Below are 17,118 nucleotides of genomic sequence, written 5' to 3'. Positions count from 1 at the left end.
ATTATAATAGCCTTTAAAACTGCTTTAGTTTCTTCCTCTTCCTTTTCTAGCTTAATATAAACCTTTTTATTCTTCTTAACTATTAAGAAATTAGAAAAAAAAGGAATAAATAAGATAAGAAACTTATAATAAGAAGTAATACCTAAACTATTATATATTACTTTAGCCTTAATAAAGTTTTAATATTAATAAGACTAATTACCCTTAACTTAATAAGAAAGGCTATTATAAAAATACTAAGAATATATTATAATTTTATTATTAAACTTAATAATATACTTAAAAAGTTTAACTGCCTTTAGTATTTTTAAATAAGGTTTACTTTTTAAAATATAACTTAATATTTTATTAGTATTAAAATAAAAATAAAATTAAGTTTAAACTTATAATTAATAAATAAATAAAAGGATAGATATACAGGTCTTGAGGATAAGACTTAATAAAGGGGAGAGATTATATTATAACTCTAGTAGTTATATTATATAAACCTTATTATATTTCCCTAATTATAAAGAAGGACTTAAATTAGTAAGTTAAACTAGCCTTTTAAATAGTTTAGTTTACTAATAAGATAAAGACTAAAGACTCTTATTTAATAATCTATTTAAACTAATATATAAATATTACTAGTTTATAAAGGACTAATTCTATTTTACTAATAGTCTTTATTATAACCTTAAGTATATAAATTATATTTACTAATACCTTTATAGATTCTAGCTTACTAGCTATTAATAAGACTTCTTTACCTAAATATACCTAACCTGCTTTATTTACTATTAAGAGATATAATACTTTATAACTTCTTAGTATAACGCCCTATAACTTTATAAATATTAAACCTAGTATAGACTAGTTTACCTATTTAAAACCTATTTTATTATAATAATACTAAGTATTATAAAGTATTATATTTTTTAATAATTAAGTAATATATATTAGGCTTATTAATATAAAGATATTTTATTAATAACTAATAAGTTAAGTTTTATAAAAGTGCTAATAAGTATATTTTATATACTAAAGGTAGTTTAATAGCTTAATAAGAAATAATAGTAATCTAAAGGTTAGATCTCTAAGGATTATTAGTAATTTATAGTAATCTAGTCTTAGAGTATTGTAATTTAAGTAATCTAATAGAAGAGGATTATTACTAAGAGAAGTAATCCTTTTATAATAGGTAGAAATTATAAGGGCTATATAATATAGCTATATAGGTTATAATAAGGCTATAATTAAAATAATTAATTATAATAATTTAACTTAATAAAGCTTTACTTATTATAAAGATTATAAAGATTTAAATTATTTTAAATTTTAAAAATAATTAAATATATCTTTTAAGGTAAATTTATAAACTTAAAAAAAAGTAAATTTTAATTTATAGAAATTCCATTTTTAGTATTATAATATTAAAGAAATAATAGTTTAATAATTTAAAAAATATTTATTATTTTAACTTTATTAGTAAAACTTTATATAATAAAATTTTTATATATTAAATATAAAATTATTTTATTAATTTTTATTTAGGCTTTAATTAATTAATTAAAGCTTAATATATATTTTAATATATTATTAAGAAATATTATACTTTAATAATATATAATATTATACTTTATATTAATTATTAGTAATATATTTATAATTAATTAATTAATTTATAATTATTAATTTATTTATAATATTTAACTTAATAATTAAAATAATTTTTATATAATATTAAAATTAAAAGAGTTATCTAACATATATAAATATAATTAAGTAATAATTATTTAAAGATATATATTAAAGCTTATATTAAGATTAACTACTTTTATCTTTATTATTATAGAGAGTCCCTTGGAGGGAGCTTTGGAGGAACTGGTGGTTGAGCTTTCAATACTGAAGGAGATAGACTCTCTGTTTCGTTCGCTGAAAAGCTGGAACTAAAATCATTTTCTTGACAAGTTCTGTTAAAATACTGAGAAAATGAAGAAATTCCGCGATGTTGGTATGGAGGCCGTAACCCAAGAGAATTAAGGTGTATTGTTTGCGGCATTGCTTGGAATTCTGTTATGTTATACTGATCTTCACATGGCGGTGATACCGGATAAGAGGACCTGGGTTTATAAGGAGGATCCGAATTAAGGCCTGAAGATCCTCGGAGAGGAGTGTGCAAAAATGTGCCATGTAGTGTGCTCGGAGTGCGTCTGGTCGCCTGGATATCGGCAGAGTTGAGGTATCTCTGTTGGCTATATGGCATCTCCTGACGTCGTCCTTGGTCAAACTGTGTATCACTTGCCTCTGGTGTTGGAGCCCAACATCGCTGGCTAGTAGAGCTTTGGACATTATCAGCAGCCCTGTATGGCGGAGGCGCAGAAGAGTGGAAAGGCTGGCCAGACTGCGCATTATTGTCGTTAGGAGCAGAATCCGGTACCGTGTCTCGATTTCCCTGGGTTGAGTGTCTCCTGGCTGCTGAAAGCGTTAGATGGGATGGAAGAAGAAGACATAACAGAGAGATACTAACCAGCTTTGCCGCCCATGATGTTGCTCAGGAGAGCAATATTGTCGATACCAACAGACTTCTTTCGCGACAATCCGACCTTCTCGCCTTGCACTTGGTCTGGCACTGGAACTGGAGCCTGGAGAGCGATCTGCCGCAGAAAGGATATCTCATTCAGCACCGCGCGATGGTGGCCACTGACCACAGGGATCTGTGTGTAGAAATCTGTAGAGTCAAGGAAAATCCACCGCGACCGGCGCTTGAAGGGTATCCTGCCCTGGTTTGCCTCTGGCCTGCACTTCTCTACAATCTTGCATACTTCGGCGAGCCCTTGGTGTGCGGCCCTGATGATGGTGTTAACGCGATCAAGCTCTATGGGTTTTCGCTCCAGGATATCCAGATATTCCTCGCGCAACCCGACAAGGTGCTGAAGGTCTCGCTCGCAGGTGCGGACCAGCTCAAGGCTCCGGCGCACTTCGTCATTGACTTGGCCACTCTCGATGGCGAGGGTGATCAGTTGATATGTCACGCGAAGAGCTCCAGCTACGGCTCCCACAGCTGGAAGAATCTCTGCCATAGCAGCAGGCGTGTGTACTTCGGGGAATAGTGTTGAGGTTGTCAAGAGTTTTGTAGGCTGCGTACGATTGATACGTCAGTGTCGTTTTCCGGAAGAAGATCTCCGTGTCTGATGGGATACTGTACCGGGATCATGCCAAGAGGAACGAGGGTGACATACCCATTTGCGGGACGCAACGTATTCTCAGGGCCCTGCAAGTTGCCGCCACTCTATTGACTTCCGCTTCGCTACGGAGCTCATCGAGCGACTTTCATGACGATCGGGCGATATGCGGTTCAGCTCGACGACGAGGCGGCGCCATGTGGCTGTATATCGGTCATAAAGACAAGGCTGCCAGTTAGGCACCTTGTGGCGTACGGGATGCAACGTATTCTCAGGGCCCTGCAAGTTGCCGCTACTCTATTGACTTCCGCTTCCCTACGGAGCTCATCGAGTGACTTTCATGACGATCGGGCGATATGCGGTTCAGCTCGACGACGAGGCGGCGCCATGTGGCTGTATATTGGTCACAAAGACAAGGCTGCCCGTTAGGCACCTTGTGGCGTACTAGGGCCGTTCAGCCGCAGTGGATCAATTAAAAGGAGTCTGTGAATGAAATGCTGGTGAAATACCGATAATTAAAAACTGTGAATATAAAGAATATGGCTTCAACTCTACTAGGCACTACACAGTTGCCAGACGTGGCTCCACAACCAGCTGGGGTGACGAGAGTCGACGCCCATCCCGATGGCTCAGCTTCTGCAAGCCGATGCAGAGAACGACAGCCCTTGGTGTACTTATGTCTTTGTAAATGAACCGCCAGTCGCTAGTGTGAGAAAGCAATGCATAGCCGAGTTTAGCTGCCTCAACGATGATGGAATGCATGTGGTGGCGCTGTTTCTGCAAGTTATCTTGATCAGGCGTAACGAAACAGTGGAGAAATGGATCCAGTTCCTTAACAAGCTCCTCTGCCTGATGTCTCACTGCACGCTCAGACACCTCGAGGGGCGTTCTCTCGCTGGGGTTGGGGTGAAGCAGCAGGGCGGACAGGGTACGCCACTTTGTCAAGACGACTGACATAACTAGGAGGAGGAAGAGAGGTTAGCCGTCTGGTTCAGAAGGGCGCAAAAAGACGCCATTATGATCTTACCATTAAAGTCTTCTCGGGACTTATCGATTGAGCGAATAGACCGGAGGAAATTGATTGCAGGTCCTGGTAGCAATGATATGCCGTTCCGAGAGTTGCAGTCAATGCTGTTGAAAAGAACATGCGAGACAACATGCTGAAGGGCCAATCGACGAGAAGCAGGATGCAGACACCACTTAGCGACAGCCTCAGCTTCGAAACCCGAGGAATCCTGGCTGATGCCCAGATTCGTGAGTTGCTCAGCCAGAACTGATACACCGATATCTATCGGTTTAATGTGGTAATAGTTCTCGATGTGCTGCTCCATGATAACTTCTAGCCGCTGCAGCAAGCCAACAACCTCTCTGTCAGGTGTTGCTTGCAAGATGAAATTTTCCACCTTGATTTTATTGTCTGACGACTCCATACTCCCTGGGCTGTCAGTATCTGGGTTCTTAGGGGCGCGGACGACACGGATTGCCCTGCGATGCCTCGGACGGCTCTTAGTAAAGCGCTGAAGGAGCCATGCGAAGCAAATACCAACAAATATACCAGCAAAGAGGCACCCAATGGCTATTCCAGCAACAGCACCGGGCTCAATTCGGTTATTTGCGTTATTTCCCGTTTCCTGAGGACTGGTTTGGCCGGCACTAGCATCTGTTCCACTGACAGTTGTAGACGCGGAGGTAGGGCTCGAATCTGTTGTAGTCACGGAAATTGAGGTAGGTTTTGGTTCCTCGGGAACCGAAGGAATGTGGGGAGAACCCACGTTTGTGGTAGTCCCGTAAGAGGTGGAGGAAGCAGGTTTGGCTGACATTATGACAAGAGCATTGTTCAAGTATAGGGCAAGTGAGAAGAACATCGATGTGAGCAAATACCAAGGGTCTTATAGAACGACAAGGGAGCACGCCGTCGGTGCGGCGTGACGAAACCCCCCGGTTGTTCTTGACGTACTCTGTAAACTCTGCATCTCAGTCGTGCGAATGCATCAACTGAGAACAGAATACCATAAGCACTAGTACCAAGCCTGTTGCCGTGGCTATGGCCTTGTCTGAGTGACCGCCGCCGCCTCGAGACGGTCTAGGCCTTTTGCAAGCCACGTTTGGTGGAAAGAGGCGTTTCATCCAATAAGTACTTTTCCGAGGACCCTAATAAACAATCATTTTTAGATTTACCCATGCATTTCCCGTCTAGTTCCAGCTGACAAGCAAGTTTAAACGTTTATAAGATTGCGCCTCATATTTCAATTACTCCTCACCTTCGCTCACCAAGTTTCATTCATTTCCAATACATTCTGGCATTGCGTTACGCTAACTTGTCCCACAATCTTTACACCACCTCAACCACCAAACTGCAAGGCAGAGCGCCGTTCCTGTGTTCCCAGGATGACTAAAAGGCCAGATGCCACAGTAGCCATCGATCTTGGCACGACCTTCACAGGTGAGATGACAAATTCTTTATACGTTATAGATATATTCCAGGTAGCTGACCAGTTGGTAGGTGTTGGTTTGCTATATTCCACTGGCACCATCGACATATTGGATAACTGGCCGGGAAATAACCAGCAAAGCGAACGAAAAGTTCCAACCCGTCTGGTCTATAACCAAGACAATACTATTTCCTCATGGGGGTTCCAATGCGATATTATTGATTCTCAGCTCTCATATGGGAAGACGGAACGTCGACTTTTCAAGGTTTTTCTTGATCAAGCCACCCACGACGATGCAAAGCAAGGAGGCTTGACTTATGTTCCGCGGAGCACTCAAGACGTCGCGAGGTGCATTACCGACTACCTTCGAGAGATCTACCGTCATGTGAAGAGCACGTATGAACGAAGCACTGGAGTAGGAAACTGGGCCAGCTCGACCGTTATCTTTCTCTTTAGTGTACCTACAACTTGGAAAGGTATGGAAGTCATCAACACATTCAGATCAATCATCCGTGACGCTGGATTCGGTACTGAAGGCCCTGGGCACTCTGCACAGATCGATCTGACCGAAGCCGAGGCTGCGGCTGTTGACACTTTGAAGAGCGGCGTGGTTGAGTTCGGAACTGGGGACATATTCCTGACTGTTGATGCTGGCGGCGGCACGACAGACCTTTCCCTAGTGCGTGTCACTTCTGTCGAAAACGATATTGTACAGATATCTCAGATCGCCGAGGTCAGCGGCATCGGTACAGGGTCAACTCTCATTGACTCTGCTTTCGCGAATCTGGTCGAGCACCGATTGTCTTCTAACCCGGGCGTGCTAGATGGTTATCCAGATCTCCCTGGTACCTTGATGATGAGTGAGCGTTTCAAGATTGTCAAGCACCATTTTGGTGAGACCTCATTTTCTTCCCCAGTTTATAAGATCCCAGTACCTGGCCTACCATATGATTTTAGCCATGGGGGCCTTCGAATTGAAGAAGGACGCATGATCTTCGATAGGTTTGTTCCAACAGACAATTCAGTTACATCATACGATGAGTTAACTCAAACATAGTGGTGAAATCAAAGCCCTTTTCGATCCTCATGTCGAAAGCATCATACACAAAATCAAGGAACAATTAGACTGGATGGCAGAGAACAAGCCTACTGAGCAAGTGGTAGGGTTCCCTGTCGCCAACACTCTTTTCTCCCGTTGATACAAATCATAGACACGCATGATTCTCTCTGGAGGACTAGGCAGCTCTGAATATGTGCAAGAGCGCATTCGGGAACACCTCCACCGGTTCAATCATCCCAGCGCTCGCAATTGCTCTGTCATTCCTAGTCGATTCCCTCAAACTACTGTTGTAAGAGGCCTCCTCCAAGATCACAAGCAGCGGATAGAAACAGGAAATAAACCAGTTTTGGCTTCATACATCGCTCGAGCAAGCTACGGTGTCGTGGTCCGGGAGATATACAACCCAGAGCGTCACTTTAATGAGGAGATTGTGCAGGATGACCATGACCCTGGCCAAAGATGGGCCGTCAACCAGATCCAGTGGATTATTCGCAAGGTATGCGTTCGAGATATTCCGCCTACAGCCTTTCCAATTATACTTACTTAGGATATAGGGGGACTCGGTGGACCCGAATGAACCGTTGGTGAAGCAGTTTGTTATCCGATTAAAGCCAGGCCAGACAAGTAGGTCTTGGAACTCCCAGATTGTCATTTCGCGGAGCGAGGTTGATGTCCTCCCCCGAAGTCTGCGGCAAGGTATGTGCTTGTGACTCCTCCCAGGATGGCAAATAAACTATGCCTTAAGCCTCTGAATTAGAAATCCGGCTAACTAAGTCTTCTCCCCTTCTGATCAACAGCGGGTGTCAAGAAACTGTGCAACGTGAAAAGCAACCTCACAGGCGTCCAAGAACATGAGCTTGAGCTAAAAAAGAAGCGTGGCTTCTTTTGTTTTAGTGAAGGATACAAGTATTATAACTGCAAGTTTAACATCCATGTAATTGTAGCTCCGGCTGATATACGCTTTGAGTTATGGTTCCGGGGCCAAAGGTTCTCTAGAAATCATGACCCTATTAAAGTTGAGTGGAAGTAGGGAGGACAGAGGTTACAGGTTAAAGAGATAACAGCCTAGGCAGGACTATACTATAGAAACCTATATATATATCATTCATCAAGTTTCTTTATGTTTATTACAGTATTATGTCTATAGGCCTAGGTGTAAAGATACAAATACTGAGAAGGTATTAATTAAGATGTTTCAGCGCTGCGATACGCTCCATCATGAAGAACGCCCATGGCACTTACTTGAACCTATTGGATGGCCTTAGCCTCGAGAAGGTGTGGACATGGAATCAGCAAGTCCCGCAACCCATCGAGGCTTGCGTACATCACTTGATTGAGGAGCAGACGCTGAGTGCCTCGGATGACTATGCAGTTAAATCATGGGACGGGAAGATGAGCTATTCAGACCTAGATCGCCATTCAAATGATCTCGCATGCTACTCGGCATCTTTGGGAGTCGGACCTGGTAGCATGGTGCCTGTGTGTTTCGACAAGTCTCTTTGGGTTGTCATGACTATGCTGGGTGTCCTCAAAGCAGGAGCCGCATTTGTTCCAATTGACCTCACACAGGCCCCCGAACGACGAGAGATGGTCTTGAAACGGGTCAACACGAGTATTATCCTAACATCGGAAGAGTTGAAGACCATCTTACCCGCAACCCAGATCGCTACGTCGTGGCAGTACACTCTGCTCTCACGCAGCATCTCGAGTCGGAGTATCAAGGTAAGAAATTAACTAGAGTACAGGGTGATGTTTTATCAATCATGTATTGTCTCTTCACGCCTGAATCCAGAGGCATCCCGAAAGGTGTCACTCTTCAGCATCGCGCTGTCAGCACGAGTTGCAAATATCACGGCCGGCGCATTTGCTTCAGCAAAAACACGCGAACTCTGCAGTTCTCTTCGTACACCTTTGACGCTTGTATATTTGACATTCTCATTACCTTGATCTTTGGTGGCTCTATCTGCATTTCTTCGCCAACTCAACGCCTAGATGATGTCGCCGGATCAATCCATGAAATGAAGGTTAACACGGCTCTCTTAACCCCAACGGTCGCGCGGCTAGTCAACCCATCTGAAGTCTCCTCTTTAAGGACTATGGCTCTTGGCGGTGAAGCTGCTTCCCCTGCCGACTTCGCGAGATGGCATCACCTTGATGTTGTTATGAACGCATATGGCCCTACTGAATGCGCCGTCACTTGCGTGATGAATGATGAACTCCTTAACGCGGCCCAAAGGGATTGCATTGGTATTCCTTCTGGTACTACATGCTGGATCATTGATCCACAAAATGAGACCAAACTTGCCCCAATTGGTGCCATTGGCGAACTCGTCGTTGAAGGAGCTCAGTTGGCACAAGGTTACTTGCATGATGAGGTTCGCACAGCCGAATCTTTCATAGATAATCCTTCCTGGCTACTACATGGCTCTAGGTCGTCTAGTGAGCTTAGTCCGGCTGCAGATATTCCTGAACGACGAGGAACACTTTACAAAACAGGTGACTTGGTCAGATATGTCAGCGACAAGGGTCACTTGGCCTATGTGGGCAGGAAGGATGCCCAAGTGAAGCTTCACGGTCAACGTATGGAACTAGCTGAGACGGAGAGTCATATCATGGCGTGTGTTCGCGAGGCCATTCAAGTCTCGGCTCTTGTTGCAAAGCCTGGGGGACAATCAGCTGGTTTGGCTCTCGTGGTATTTCTAGTGCTCAAGATGCCAGTCTCTTGACCGTTTCTGAGCTTCAACCCGACGCCAATTCATCGCCAGATAAGGGAAATGCTCGAGTCTATTTAATACCTCCGTCAGTTGAAGATGAACTGGCGAAGAAATTGCTAACTTACATAATACCTACCATCTGGCTTACCATCGATCAGTTGCCTATGACAAGCTCTGGCAAAACGGATCGCAAGGCGTTTCAGCAGATAGTCTCTTTTTTCACCGTCTCCGAGCTTGCTGCTCCTAAAAGAGTTCGGTCAAGCCGCACAGTGATAGCCGAGGCAGGGAGACGAATGAAACAACTTTGGGCCAGGGTGCTTGGCCTCGATGAGTCCAGCATTAGCCCTGATGACAGCTTCTTCCGCCTTGGGGGTAATTCCATTGCTGCCATGGAGCTAGTGAGTCAGGCCAGAAAGGACGGGATGACACTCTCTTTGCACAAATTTTCCAACAGCCAAAGCTAGACCAGTTATCGGCACACCTAAGCATGGACTCTAAGGCTGCTGAGGTACCTACCGAGGTTGAAGCCTTCTCTCAGCTGGGTGGCGATGTTAATATCACAGACTGCAAAGACAGGGTCGCTCATCTCTGTGGCGTGCATGCGCTGGATATTCAAGATATATATCCTTGCACTCCACTCCAAGCTGGGTTGATAGCTCTGACGTCGAAGCAATCAGGGAGCTATGTTCTGTGGAGCATTATGAAGCTGGAAGCAAGTATTAATCTGCAGCGATTCAAAGAGGCATGGGAAAAGTCAGTCCAATGCTGCTCAATTCTACGAACAAGAATTGTTCAATACGACGGCATTGGTCTGGTTCAGGTGGTTTTGACAGACACCCCGGGTTGACTGGCAGCACTTAAGCAATCTTGAACTATTCATTGAGCAGGATAAGCACGCTTCAATAGGTCCGGGAGAGCCACTCACCCGCTTCTCAATTATTAAGGATAACTCGTCAGCCATGTTTGGTTGGTCTATCCATCACGCCCTGTACGATAGAACCTCAGTACCACTCATCCTGTCACTTTTGAAGCAGTTTTATCGCCGCATGAGCCTACAAAAAGCACCAGATTTCAGCCTTTTTCTTAAATATACCTTGGAGCAGAATGCGGAGAATACTGATTCATTCTAGAAGGCCGCTTTCGACTAAGTCGAAGCCTAACAATTCCCATCGCTACCCAGTCCTACTCATATTATTAAGGATAATTCTACTCTGCAAAAGGCTTTTTCTTTTGCACCAGCTCTAGGAGATCTGGATGCTATCATGTCCACGGTTGTTAGAGCCGCGTAGGCCTTGCTAGTTAATCGTATCATAGGGATAGAAGATGTAATCTTTGGAACCACGTTATCTGACCGCAATGCACCTGTTGCTGGTATCGAGAAAATCATCGGTCCCACCATCGCCACGATCCCCATCTCGGCTCGCGTCATGTCAGATTCGACAGTTTCGGAATTCCTTGGTCAGGTATAACATCATGCCACTACTATGATCCCGTATGAACAGACTGGTCTACTTCATAAAAGCTGCGTTGTTAGCGGGTGGATAACGTTCCATCAGATATGCTTACTTTGCGCCCCAGGCACAGATGCTAAGAAGCACATGAGATTTGACCGTTTGGTTCACAAGCGCTTGCAAGAACGTGGATTTATGAAAGAGGAGATCAGACTGGTACACATTCTCGAAGTATAGCTCTACCAGTTCGTTGACCAGGGATGGTGCGATCCCATGATAGAAGTTTTGGTTTGATGCATCTGGGGTGGACTGTGTAGGAGCTAGCGGGATCAATGGCCCTGAGTGAAATGAAGCCGAAGGCTTAATTATAGTCTTAGACTTTGCTATTCGCCGGGGTGCTCGAATCTGGGATCGACTGTTATCATAGCGACATGTATTTTTCAGTCTGACGCATCTTCCGCAGCTAGGCCTCTCGCCCGGGCAACGGATCTTCAAGTCCAGAATCAGCTAAAGTCACTTGTGTCTTTCAAGGAACGGACTGCAGCCCACCTTTTGCCTTTTACAGATATCGCAAGCCTTGCTGGGACGCCCAGGGGCGTTCGTCATGACAATCTGGTGTAGTTAATACCGTACTACGTACTAAGTAAGCAGAGGTGACCATGCAGCCAAGTGAGGTGACGTCATGGCAAGGATTCGCAAAGGAAAAATGTATTTCCCGAGCCTCATTACAGTGATAGCAGTATCCGTAAGCTGCACGAGGTCCTGATTACACCGCCAATTCCACGGAGTGAAACATATATGCAGCCACATAGCATTGACTGGGATTATTCAGCATTTTTAGTGGTTGAAATCGCACTGAGTGCGAAATTCATGGATGCGATTTTGAAGAAGGGAAAATTTTTCCATTGCGATGGCCTGCATCGCTCAGAATTGAAGGGATGCAGTTGGCAAAGTGTAAAATGTGTTGCGTCAGAAAAATCGCACCATGCGTTGTGAGCGACTCGGAAACGCACACAAGGCGATTATCATGTCGCACCCCTGGTATGGTGGCCTTAGAAGCTCTATAATTCCCCGACGCGGGAACGCCCGGTTGGGTAGGCAGGAAATGTTTATCTCCATCGTTTTTGCTGTTTTACTCGGTTCTGTATGTCTACCTCTTTCAAACTACCTCATGCAACTACTCAAAATGGACGACCTCACCGGGTTGCAGCTTATAGCCCAAGGAACTTCGTGGACTGACCGAGCACTAGACATCATTACTATACACGGATTGCAGGGCTACGATACCTGGGAGCATCCTACACACGGACTCGGGGACAGCAGTAAGACTGTTTTCTGGGTACGGGACTTCTTACCCAAGGATCTCCCTTCAGCGAGGATCTTCACCTACCACTATCTCTCTACTGCCTTTTGCGACGGTCAGGGCATCACTCAAGCCGCGGATAAACTTCTCAACAAGCTAAAGAATCTACAGGCAGATAATATCGAGGTGCGTCTCACATCGCATTATGGAGCAGATCCATTCCCGTCTCTTCCAGTTCCGCAGTATCGAAAATCGGAAAGGTTTGTAAATGGACTAACATTCCGTTATCAGGGATCTCGGCCATTAGTCTTTATTTGCCATAGTGTTGGTGGTCTAATTCTCCAATGCGCCCTCAATAAAGCATTTGATAACAAAAGCGATACGGCACTCAACGAGATTATCACAGCAACACAGGGAATCATCTTCTTGGGGACGCCGCATCCAACTTCAGAACTAGATATAAGCGTCTCAAGAATCGCCGCAGCCAGTGAGACAACTAGGTCCATTATGGTAGACACTCAATTTATGGCACAGGTACTTGTCAGGTTCGCGAGCTTATCTCAGTATAATCCGCCGTGGAAAGTCGTTCATTGCTACGAAGAGTTGCCACTACCAGGTACTGCTTTTCGGGTGAGTTAGTCCTTTGTATTGACTATTGGAAACAAACACAAATAACTGAATCTTTGGCGAATAGGCGGTCAACCCAAGCCAGGAAGAATCGTGGGCTTTGCCCCAATTATCGCTGTATAGTCATCATCTTGTAAGCAGTGTGAATCTATTTTTCTTTCTTTACCTCTATCTAATAAATTGACAGGATTTGTGTCGTTTCAGAAGCCAGGACGATGTCTCCTACATCAAAGTTCTGCAATCATTGAGAAACATCACTTCTGGGCTCGGCAGCTCTGTCGTAGATGAAATCGAAGTACAGACAACTCTGTCATCCGTCGAGCATGGTAAAAACCCTCTCGTCACTATTACATAATTCCGTTGACAGGATGTAGAGGTTCTTGAAAGTCTGGAAATTGAAGACACATCGTCCAACATCCGAGACGCCTCTCCAGGAACATGCGACTGGATACTGAAACATAACACTTATAAGTCTTGGTTGGCCAAGCCCTCCCAGCCTCTATGGATCACTGGTAAGGCGGGAACTGGTAAAAGCACCCTGATGAAACATATCATAGAGGCTTGTCGTCTGGAGCACACATCAAGCCAGGCTGTGGTATCCTATTTCTTCTCCGCCGCCGGCGCAAACCACTCTGTGGCGAGCCTTTTAAGTTCGCTCTTGCATCAACTTTTAAAGACGACTCCGAGTACGCGATCCTTCGAAATATTTTCCAAATTTCATCAGAGAAGGGAGCATGAGATCTCCGACAGCGCAAGGGATATTGATATCCTGATGGAAAGCTTGCTTTTGTTGGCCGACAAATCGACGGCACAAGGTGATTCCATTTTCTTCATTATAGACGCTTTGGACGAGTGTGACGATCCCGATAAGCTTGTTACTCTCCTCTGGCGTCTTAATGGTTTCAATCCCAGTCGGAAACTACGGATATGTATATCCTCTCGACCGAGCAACTTTTCCGTGCCAGGCGCGGAAATCCGTTTGGAGGATAATAACTCGCTCGACATACAGCGATATCTTGGCGAAAGCCTTCTAGCCTTGGAAAATTATCTACCCTCGACCTCGGATGTCAAACAGACAACTCAAGCTTTGGCGGAGAAGGCCAAAGGGATGTTTCTTTGGGCTTCGTTGAACATATCACAGCTGCGCTGCAATGGTCACCTCAAGACACCCAAGTCCGAACAGCACTCCACGTCCTGGCTTCCAGCAACCCTCGATGCGGCATACGAGGCGATTATACAGCAGCTATGGAACCGGCATGATGAAAGCCGCCGAGAGATGGCACGGGATGCATTCACCCTCGTACTATGCGCTCAGCGGCCACTTTCGATACTCGAGCTCCGCAGTGCCCTGGCCGCGATGCATTATGATCCTGATCTTCTATCTCCACTAAGCAAGAGTGAAGTAAATGAGTGGGGTATGTGGAACAAAATGAACAAGATACAGGACAAAGCTTCGCTAGACATGAGTACTCAGCTGATGCTTCTATGTGGCGGCCTTCTTGAGGTAGCACCGCGGCAGGCCAAGTTCGCAAACGATACGACGTATCCAGAATCGACCGTGCAATTCATCCACCAAACCGTGAGAGACTATCTCCAGGAAAGGGGGTCCTGCGTCCTTGAGGGCGACAATCGCACTTCCAAATTGTCTTTCCCAGAACTCAAACTCACTGACTTGCAAGCCTGCAATGCCCAGTACCACTTCCGAGTTGCTTGGATATGCCTCCTGTATGTTGACCTCATATACATGCGCTCTAACCTCCTGAATACCGAGACTGCCATCACTTCAGCCCTTTTTCTAGAGTATTCCCTATCGTTTGGCATGGCACACCTTAGCTTAGCCGAAAGAGCCGGGGTAAACCCCATGAAGAAGGAGATGTGCCACCTTTCTCAGTTTCAAAAGGGGTTCGTCGACCAGTGGTCTTTGCTACACAGCCAAATATTCAAGGATCAGAAACTCTTTGAGCCGCACAAGACTAAGGCAGTACATATCATGTCATACTATGGCTTACCGTGGTATGACACAGGCCTCTGGGGAGCGAGGCTTGCAGAGATAAACGAGGAGGATCATTATGGGCGTACTCCTCTCTTACTGGCCGCGGCTATGGGTCATCATCATGTCTGTGAGATCTTGCTTGACAATGGTGCCGACATGGGTCATCGAGATTATGTCTATGGTCAAACTCCATTGAGTCATGCCGCAGCCTATGGCCATAGGGAAGTCGTCGAGCTTCTACTCAGCGAAGGGTCTGACTACGACGACAGCAGCAGTGGAGTTACTCCTCTGTGGTTAGCAATTCGCAGTGGTCATCTAGACATCGCGGAGCTTCTCTTACAAGCTGGCGCAAATCCTAACGCCTCTAGCATCCATACTGGTGAAGCATGCCTGTCCCATGCTGCCTCTCTTGGACACATCAGAGCCGCCTATCTACTTCTAGACCGAGGCGCCGAAGTCGATACACGAGACAAGAATGGATGGACTCCGCTTCATCACGCCGTCAGCCAAGGCCGAAAGAAGATAATCGAGTTGTTGCTTGGGCTTCTCACGTCACAGGATCTCTTTAAACTCAAGGACAACCTCTCTAAAGACAAGGGCAAGGGCTCTTGGATCAATACCGTCTTGACAGCTATCGTTATTTTGGCATGTTACCAACGTGGTGGCGAGTGGCAGACGCCTCCGGTCGGCAACCAGAACAGCCAGGCGCTGAACACATGCTCTGATGACCGACTGCTTACAAACCGGGGCACCAATCGACAAAAACACAAGTTGGGTGCAGGAAAGGATGAGGATGACAACGAAGAAAATATCAGAGGTAATTCGGAGAAAAGACCTCGTCGCTCAGAGCCAAACGGGGACCGTTTCGCCTGTCCGTATCATAAGAAGAACCGGGCGAGGTTTTCAAGCGGACCCTGCAATGGAAAGGGATTTAAGAATATTGACCGCCTAAAGTAAGTCCATCTCTGAATGTTTCACTGCAGGACCCGAGAAACATTAGCTTGGAAGCTCGTAAGTCGAGAGTCTAACTAACAGGTGTATAGATCGCATCTGAAGCTCATCCATGACCTTTCTATCGATTGGCGGCGATGTCACGTCTGTAAAAAGCGATTCCTCCGCGAAGAGCTGGATGGGCATAGCCCATGTAAAAGAAAAGACCTAGGAGATGATTATGAGGATGGATATGATTTGGACCAGGCTCAAGACCTGAAATCGGACAGAACACGGCCCAGCAAGAACCCTCCTGAAAGTTGCTGGAAAGCAATATTCAGAGTGCTGTTTCCCGACTGGCCCGCGAACCTGGATACCCCAAATCCATGTGAGTCTACAGCTTGTCGCATAAGATTCGAATATTTGAAACCGATTACTAACTTACAGGGCACCCCAGACCAAGTGAATGCTGTCTCGACGTATTGTGCAGATGCCATTCAACAACACCGCAACAGAGTGATGAACCGAAACACAATCTCTCAGCTCTATGCTTGCCAAAGCAAAGATGAGATCCGTCAAGTTCTAGGACTACTCATCGGGGACCTTGAAAGCAATTTTGGGCATACCCCGATAACGACTGACAATTTGCCTCCCAGACCCGTGTCCGCTATGTCTCCGCAGCCAACAATCAGCACTCAGCATCCGCAATATCAGCTTCTGCCAGTTTCTCAGCCGAATTTCATCTATAGTCATGGGCGTCGCTCACAATTCCATACACCAGCTGTTTCAAGCTCCGATGCAAATTCCAGCCGTTTCTTCCGGAGCCATGATCAGTCTGACACGTTCACAGAAGGCACAGCATTCTCGGACCAAATGTCAACAGGGTTTGACTCCTTTGGGTCTCACCAGGGTATAAATAGCAGCAGCACTCTGCCACAGTTTCAACCACAAATGACTTTATCAGTGGCTCAACAACCGACGAGCAACATAAGCCACCAACCCGGATCGAGTTTTGCGGTAGGGAACCAAGGAATGACACCGGATGATCGTTGGATTGACTTCTCGCACGACTCCCAACATCAGGCGCAGCCTGTAAGGGGGGATCTGGTACAAGGCGATCTCCAGCCAGGGGATTATGATGAGAACGAAATCCTGAGCATGGCGCATTTTTAGGCTAGTGAATGCGATAACAGCTTAGCATCGCAGGCTTGGATTGAACGTGTTGAATCCCGGCCAGTTTATGGGAAGGAAAGGCAAGCTGCAGCTTTATCAAGATGACAAAAACCAAAGTGGTGGGGAAGGTCAAATGGTTGACAAGAGCTTGGCTGAGTTCGGATGTTTGAGCAGGGAGGTTTTGGATTATGAGAACGCCAACTGTTACCATTCCTTTAGGTGTCGTCCTATGCCGTAAATTTATTTATTTTCTCTCTTCCTTGACAATATG

At 45.2% G+C, this 17,118-nt stretch overlaps 4 protein-coding genes across 4 annotated transcripts; 3 read left to right on the top strand and 1 right to left on the bottom strand.

The window, feature by feature from the left end:
- Positions 1-2,504: 2,504 nt before the first annotated feature.
- On the bottom strand, positions 2,505-4,984 carry BKA55DRAFT_501186 (uncharacterized protein; the record flags this gene model as incomplete). The annotated part of the gene is made up of 3 exons (XM_046186807.1): positions 2,505-3,119; positions 3,732-4,123; positions 4,192-4,984. The coding sequence occupies 3 exons, from the start codon at positions 4,982-4,984 to the stop codon at positions 2,505-2,507; spliced, it is 1,800 nt and encodes a 599-aa protein (XP_046055712.1).
- A 568-nt stretch (positions 4,985-5,552) lies between these two features.
- On the top strand, positions 5,553-7,686 carry BKA55DRAFT_500206 (uncharacterized protein; the record flags this gene model as incomplete). Its single annotated transcript, XM_046186732.1, has 6 exons — positions 5,553-5,607; positions 5,668-6,598; positions 6,654-6,756; positions 6,859-7,152; positions 7,211-7,352; positions 7,454-7,686. 6 exons carry the CDS (start codon positions 5,553-5,555, stop codon positions 7,684-7,686), a joined length of 1,758 nt encoding a protein of 585 aa, XP_046055711.1.
- Positions 7,687-7,874: 188 nt separating this feature from the next.
- Positions 7,875-10,276, top strand: BKA55DRAFT_534649 (uncharacterized protein; the record flags this gene model as incomplete). Its single annotated transcript, XM_046189613.1, has 5 exons — positions 7,875-8,268; positions 8,319-9,349; positions 9,529-9,768; positions 9,825-10,123; positions 10,258-10,276. 5 exons carry the CDS (start codon positions 7,875-7,877, stop codon positions 10,274-10,276), a joined length of 1,983 nt encoding a protein of 660 aa, XP_046055710.1.
- A 1,322-nt stretch (positions 10,277-11,598) lies between these two features.
- Positions 11,599-17,112, top strand: BKA55DRAFT_556719 (uncharacterized protein). The gene is made up of 7 exons (XM_046191732.1): positions 11,599-12,310; positions 12,416-12,754; positions 12,819-12,884; positions 12,939-13,077; positions 13,126-15,697; positions 15,788-16,062; positions 16,132-17,112. The coding sequence occupies exons 1-7, from the start codon at positions 11,807-11,809 to the stop codon at positions 16,845-16,847; spliced, it is 4,611 nt and encodes a 1,536-aa protein (XP_046055709.1). The 5' UTR covers positions 11,599-11,806; the 3' UTR covers positions 16,848-17,112.
- The last annotated feature ends 6 nt before the right edge of the window (positions 17,113-17,118 follow it).

The sequence above is a fragment of the Fusarium redolens genome, assembly GCF_020744475.1.
Source record: "Fusarium redolens strain MPI-CAGE-AT-0023 chromosome Unknown BKA55scaffold_2, whole genome shotgun sequence".
In the NCBI taxonomy this organism is placed as follows: domain Eukaryota; kingdom Fungi; phylum Ascomycota; class Sordariomycetes; order Hypocreales; family Nectriaceae; genus Fusarium; species Fusarium redolens.
The sequence above is the reverse complement of the archived record's forward strand: the minus strand, read 5'-3'. Positions and strand labels throughout refer to the sequence as shown.